This window comes from Centroberyx gerrardi, chromosome 23, assembly GCF_048128805.1.
Source record: "Centroberyx gerrardi isolate f3 chromosome 23, fCenGer3.hap1.cur.20231027, whole genome shotgun sequence".
NCBI classification, from domain to species: domain Eukaryota; kingdom Metazoa; phylum Chordata; class Actinopteri; order Beryciformes; family Berycidae; genus Centroberyx; species Centroberyx gerrardi.
The window spans coordinates 2818915-2821414 of NC_136019.1; the positions used below are offsets into that span (position 1 = coordinate 2818915).

At 43.0% G+C, this 2500-nt stretch overlaps 1 protein-coding gene across 1 annotated transcript in view; it reads right to left on the reverse strand.

Moving 5' to 3' along the window:
- The window catches only part of trim2b (tripartite motif containing 2b), a 9565-nt gene extending 9026 nt beyond the window's left edge, over positions 1–539 (reverse strand). The window contains exon 1 of the mRNA XM_071897769.2: positions 441–539. Within this exon, the coding sequence (XP_071753870.1) occupies positions 441–539 (99 nt within the window). The remainder of the gene's footprint in view (positions 1–440) is intronic.
- Positions 540–2500: the final 1961 nt, after the last annotated feature.

The following is a 2500-nucleotide window of genomic DNA, read 5'->3' on the forward strand; positions in this document are numbered from 1 at the left end:
CATGTCACTCACCACCGATATGATGGAGGTTCCTCCCTGACCCCAATGACATATTTGATTTATTCATTTGATTGTTTAAATTGTCCAATTATGTTTTTGAAAATGTATTATTCTAATGTATCCCAGAGTTTCCCCTACTATTGAATAGATTGCTGATGGGGTTACTAACCCACCTAAAATAATTTCATTGGTTTTGGTTTCAATGGAGAGTTTTAGCGTCCCATGATGGTCTAAATTTCAGAAGTTTTCCACCCTCACAAGAATACATTTCTGGGGAAAACACTGAAAGGGCATGAAAATGATCAAATTTACAGATATTTAATATCAGCACAAAATATCAGCTATCGGCAAGTCCAGTCTAAATATATCAGCATCGGTAATGGCCCTCAAAAACCCATATTGTGTGTGTGTGTGTGTGAGTGTGTGTGTGTGTCTATTACCTTCCCTGCATGCTGCTGGCAGGTGTTTTTTCCCGGCGGAGCCTCCAGGACGGTACACTCCTCACTGCTGCTGTCTGGGGAGTGTTGGTGGGCCTCCATCTGCGAGCGGCAGCCTGGGGGGGGGTGAACCTCCACACACACCCCTTCCTCCACACTGCAGCCAGGGGGAGGGCTGAACGCTCAGATATAGGATTTTTTTTTCTTGTTTGCTTTTGTAAATAGTGTAAGAGTTTAAAACAAGTTTGTCTCCATATGTTCACAGGGGCCAAACCTCTAGACTCGGCCCTTATTCCATACTGGAGCCGAGGGGGCGGGGCTAAACCTTCACATACACTCTTTACTGCAGCCTTTTTCTGCCTCAAGAGGCGCTGTACATTCACACATAGGTCTCGTTTTGCAGCTTCTTAGTGTCCAGTCTCTCACTTCAGTCACTTCTGGAAGGGCTACACTTCTAGACGCACTCTTTATTCCATACGAGAGTCAAGGGGGAGGGGCTAAACCTTCAGATAGACCCCTTATTAAAGTCTTGTTTGCACTCGATGTCCAGAGCAGTTGCTGGTGATTCAGATAAAGTGCTTGTCTTTCACTTCACTTCCTTTCTGGCTCTCTCTCTGCAGTCAAGGAGGATGGGGTTCGTTTTCAGACACGCCCCTTTTTGGAAGCTGCAGTAAAGGGGAGGGGCTAAAGCATCAGATACGCCTCTTAATGCAGCTTTTTTTTTACACACTGCATCCAGAAAAGGCGCTTGGCATTCAGATACAGGTCTTTTTTTTTTTTTTGCAGCTTTGTTAGTGTATAGTCCTTTACTTGTATCAGAGTTTTAACTTCTGGATCTCTCTCTGCAGTCAAGGAAAGAGGTTAAACAAATACACATCCAGAAACATTATTCCTTTACATTCCTGCATTTCAGAGTAAGATTTTCACATAAAAATCCTGCTGGCTTCAAGTAGCAACAGATTCTGTACTCCAGAGAAAGACGTGCGTTGTTTTCCTTCCTTTATCTTGGTTACAACTCCAGATCCTGGAAGCTCTTCGTCTCTCAAAACCGTGACACCAAAGAGGAAGAGGAAAAGGAAGAATTGCAGAGTTGGAGTGGCGGTCCGATCCTCTTTATGTGTGACTTTTGGATAAAGGAAGGTCCATTCCAGTGGGGAGCTTAATTTCCAGTGGGGTCAGTTTGAGGACAGCTGTGTCCTGGGGAGAAGAGTGAGGGATAAAGATTAGGATGAAAAATAGATCAATTTAGACAGAGAAAATAAACTTTCTACCGCTACAGCTCTTAATTCTTCACCACTTAACTTCCAATCAAACAGGACATGATCATTCTGAGAAAAAGGTATTTGCAGTATTTGCTACATTTGTTGTCTGGTTGCTCTGGTTTTGACCCTTGACCTCCTGACTATTGGTTGCTTGCAATGGTAATCTTTGTGGTAATGGTAATTAGGGTGCAACCACACCTACAGTCTGAATCAGAGTGGAAAAGTTTACTTTGGTGCATTTTTATATTTGGTTCATTTAGGTTCCCACTGATGAATAGATCTGCTAGGCTTTTCAAGCATGAGGAACTGCTGGCTATCAGATGTCAACATCCGTCTCCTTCTACCCATAATCCCTTGAGTTTTGGGGTCATTTCCTGTAGTTGGTTGGATTATTTTCTCACTCCTAACGAACCGCATCGCAGTTCTCTTGTTAGCTCCAAACATGTTTGGTGTGAATTTGCCCTTATTCTACTTGTTCCACACATTGTAAGTCTCTCTCACTAAGCGTCAACTAATTGTAAAATGTCAATGTAGAAAAGTGATGCATGCACAGATAAGAAAGAATATTAAAACACATGTAATCCACAGCCACACACATAGGCCACTGACTGAAAAACATGCACGACATCAGACACACACAGGCCATACACACAAATAACACACTTACACAAACAAGTAACCTACACACACAACCACACACACACACACATACACACATCCCCAGCCTGTCTTGCAGACTATAGGAATGCTCATATGTTCCTACCAGATGGTCTATCATATCACTGCACACCCCTGATTAAC